The 3,283-nt window shown below is 57.0% G+C and overlaps 1 protein-coding gene across 1 annotated transcript; it reads left to right on the forward strand.

Moving 5' to 3' along the window:
• Positions 1–1,097: 1,097 nt before the first annotated feature.
• On the forward strand, positions 1,098–3,283 carry Dusp2 (dual specificity phosphatase 2). The gene is made up of 4 exons (NM_001012089.1): positions 1,098–1,563; positions 1,665–1,786; positions 2,127–2,346; positions 2,458–3,283. The coding sequence occupies exons 1-4, from the start codon at positions 1,164–1,166 to the stop codon at positions 2,670–2,672; spliced, it is 957 nt and encodes a 318-aa protein (NP_001012089.1). The 5' UTR covers positions 1,098–1,163; the 3' UTR covers positions 2,673–3,283.

The raw sequence follows: 3,283 nt of genomic DNA on the forward strand, positions 1-3,283 counted from the left end.
TTTGGGGGCTGGATTCTGAACACTGTCCCCACCCACTGCACCTGCTTCAGATAGAGTTCAGCCACCTACCAACATTTCTTGCCCCCAACCTAGGAGTGTCCCAGGGCCCCACTTGCAGCTGGGCCTCACCACATCCGGGAGGAGGGGGCTGGCACTTGAGTAGGGGGAGGGTGAAATGACTGTGAGTTACCCAGTTTTTCATTCTTACAGCTTGGTGTGGGGTCAGGGCCTGCCCCAAAAGAATTTGCAACTCTTAAGGGTTCTGTGAGTAGTTCTTCTTCCCCTGAAATTCCCACCAGGCCTGGCTAGGCCCTGGGAGAGCCCAGCATCGTCAGCAGAGTTCCTCTTCAGCCCTGGCCTGTGACATGGGAAGTACTTCTCTTTAGGTTCTTGGGGGGTTTCCCTGGGCCCCTGGGGAAAGAAACTGTCCCACTCATAAGTGGAAACTCATCACAGGCCCCTGCTCCCCTTCCCCGCTAAAGCCCCCAGACCTAGGGCTTTGGCTTCATGGGACTACTCTAGCTGGGCTAACTTTGGGGTAAAACCCTGACATGGGGAGACGAGGACAGCCATTTCCCTAAGTTCTCTAAAATAAGAAGGTTGGTTTCTTTCCTAATAGTGTATCGTCATAGGTAGCAACAGGTAATTCGTACAGTTTGGCTATCGAAATACCTAGAATGAAAAACCTGAAAGAAAATGGAAAAGTGAAGAAGTCTAAGACCCGAGTAACTCGCAGGCTCCACGCAGCCGGGAAGCTGAGTTCCCAACCACTTAGCGGCTTGGGGCCCGGAAAAGAGTGGGAAGCACTGGGGCGTATACACTGGGGAGACGTGGGTGGGGCCTCTAGACTCTAGGACGACCCTTGTCACGGTCTGGTTCCCAGTTTCCTCCCCCGAGTGTCCCTCCCCCTAATGCCCCACCCACCCCATCCCCCGTCCGCTCCGGGAGCCCCGGGGGCCGCCCAGCCAGGGCCCCACGTGAAGTCGCGGGGGCGGGCACCGGCGCCTTCCTGCTCTATCCTTGTATGGTGACCCGAGGGGCCAGCCCTCGAGTACTTAAGCCCGGGCGTGATGAAGAGCACCCAGAGCCGTCAGATCCTGCCACACACACGCCACCGCCGCCGGAGCCGAGGGAGAGGACCGCGGGAAGCAGGAGGCTTTGCGATGCCGATCGCCATGGGACTAGAGGCAGCGTGCGAGCTAGAGTGCGCGGCGCTGGGCGCGCTGCTGCGGGAGCCGCGGGAGGCCGAGCGCACACTGCTGCTCGACTGTCGCCCGTTCTTGGCCTTCTGTCGTAGCCACGTGCGCGCCGCGCGACCTGTGCCCTGGAACGCACTGCTGCGGCGCCGTGCGCGCGGCACCCCCGCCGCCGCCCTCGCCTGTCTGCTGCCAGACCGCGCGCTCCGGGCGCGTCTGGGTCGCGGAGAGCTGGCCCGCGCCGTGGTGCTGGACGAAAGCAGCGCATCTGTGGCCGAACTCCCGCCTGATGGCCCGGCGCACCTGCTGCTAGCAGCACTGCAACACGAGATGCGCGCGGGACCCATGGCCGTGTGCTTCTTGCGAGGTGAGCCCGCGCCCCGCTCCCGGCACCCCGCGCCCCGCTCCCGGCTCCCGGTGCCGGACCTCTTAGCTAATCTACCCTTCCTTTCTTTCTTTTCCCCGCAGGTGGTTTTGAAAGCTTCCAGGCATACTGTCCAGATCTGTGCTCTGAAGCCCCTGCCCAGGCCCTGCCTCCTGCTGGGGCCGAAAATAACAGCTCTGACCCGAGGGTTCCTATCTATGACCAGGTGAGTTGATAATTCGAATTTTTTGTCTTCCTATCTAGTTTCATTGTGCATTCTAGAGGGATGCCTCTGGAGAAAGCCAGTGGGGGAAAGCCAGGGGTGTGTTCAAGTACACATTCCCTGTGTGGAGAGTGTTTGTGTGACCTGCAAATGGTGTGAACCTGTGTATCCTCATACAGAATTTAAGGCATATGTGGCACACGGTAACCTCAAGGCTTCAAGTTCTGACCTTGGTCAAGAGGACTGGCCTAGAGTACCTTTTGTTTCTAGCTAGCCCAGGATGTCTTGCTCAAGCCCTCCAGGCCAAGGCTGGTGTCTCACCATTGTCCCCTTCCTCCTCCAGGGTGGTCCTGTGGAAATCTTGCCCTACCTATACTTGGGCAGCTGCAACCACTCCTCAGATCTTCAGGGGCTGCAGGCCTGCGGAATCACAGCGGTTCTCAATGTCTCTGCCAGCTGCCCCAACCACTTTGAGGGTCTTTTCCGCTACAAGAGCATTCCAGTAGAAGATAATCAGATGGTGGAGATCAGTGCCTGGTTCCAGGAGGCTATCGGCTTCATTGGTAAGGGAGCCTCATCCTGGGCGTCTGGGGGAACTGTAGGGGAGAAGGTATGGCCACCAGATTCCGCTGTCCACCTTCCTGTCTGACTCTCCGCTCCTCGTTTCTTTTCAGACTCAGTGAAGAATAGTGGGGGCCGGGTGCTGGTGCACTGCCAAGCTGGTATCTCTCGCTCAGCCACCATCTGCCTGGCATACCTGATTCAGAGCCATCGAGTACGGCTGGATGAGGCCTTTGACTTTGTTAAGCAACGTCGGGGAGTCATCTCCCCCAACTTCAGTTTCATGGGGCAGCTGCTGCAGCTTGAGACCCAGGTGCTGTGTCACTGAGGCAAGGCCCAGCCTGGCTCCACCCCACAGCTCTGGCTTTCACTGACTCCTGGGGGAAGCTGCTGTGGGCTGCTGGGCCTCCTCTCTGGTTCTTCCCTCCTCACCTTGTCGTCAAACTGGGGTGCTAGGAAATGCAGGATGACGGCTTTTCTGACATGGTGCTCTTCTGAGGGGGTTTAAGGGCTGGCCCTTATTTCTTCTCCCTCCTTCAACTTGCGGAAATTAATTGAACTCTAAACCCATGTATTGCCGTCCCACTATATTAAAGCCCTCGGCAACCCAAGGGCTCAGAAAACAAGCTGTGACAAGCAGAAACCATGTCTAGGGGTGTGCAGCCCTTGACCGAAAGCTTAAGCCTTGTGCTTCCAGGGGAGCCAGGAAGCGATGTGTGTGTCATATTACCGACATTTTACTTCTGTGTGTGAGTGTGTGGGCATCTCGCTGTAATTGGTGCTGAAAAGTTATTTGTGTTCAACTGACATTTAACACTCCCTCCCTGTCTTCCTCCCAGCCCTGTGGGCCAGGGAGGGGGCGTTGGAAACAGCACTTTATATTTATATAGAACATTGAGGTTGTGTCAATAAAAATAGTGTTTTGTTTAAAAAAAAAAA

The sequence above is a fragment of the Rattus norvegicus genome, chromosome 3, assembly GCF_036323735.1.
Source record: "Rattus norvegicus strain BN/NHsdMcwi chromosome 3, GRCr8, whole genome shotgun sequence".
Lineage (NCBI taxonomy): Eukaryota > Metazoa > Chordata > Mammalia > Rodentia > Muridae > Rattus > Rattus norvegicus.

What these genes read in the sequence shown, in the direction of transcription:
- Dusp2 (NM_001012089.1), top strand. Translation starts at nt 1,164, where the DNA reads ATGCCGATCGCCATGGGACTAGAGGCAGCGTGCGAGCTAGAGTGCGCG. An exon ending in GGCCGTGTGCTTCTTGCGAG is followed by an intron (nt 1,564 to 1,664) that starts GTGAGCCCGCGC and finishes TTTTCCCCGCAG; the next exon opens with GTGGTTTTGAAAGCTTCCAG. An exon ending in GGGTTCCTATCTATGACCAG is followed by an intron (nt 1,787 to 2,126) that starts GTGAGTTGATAA and finishes TTCCTCCTCCAG; the next exon opens with GGTGGTCCTGTGGAAATCTT.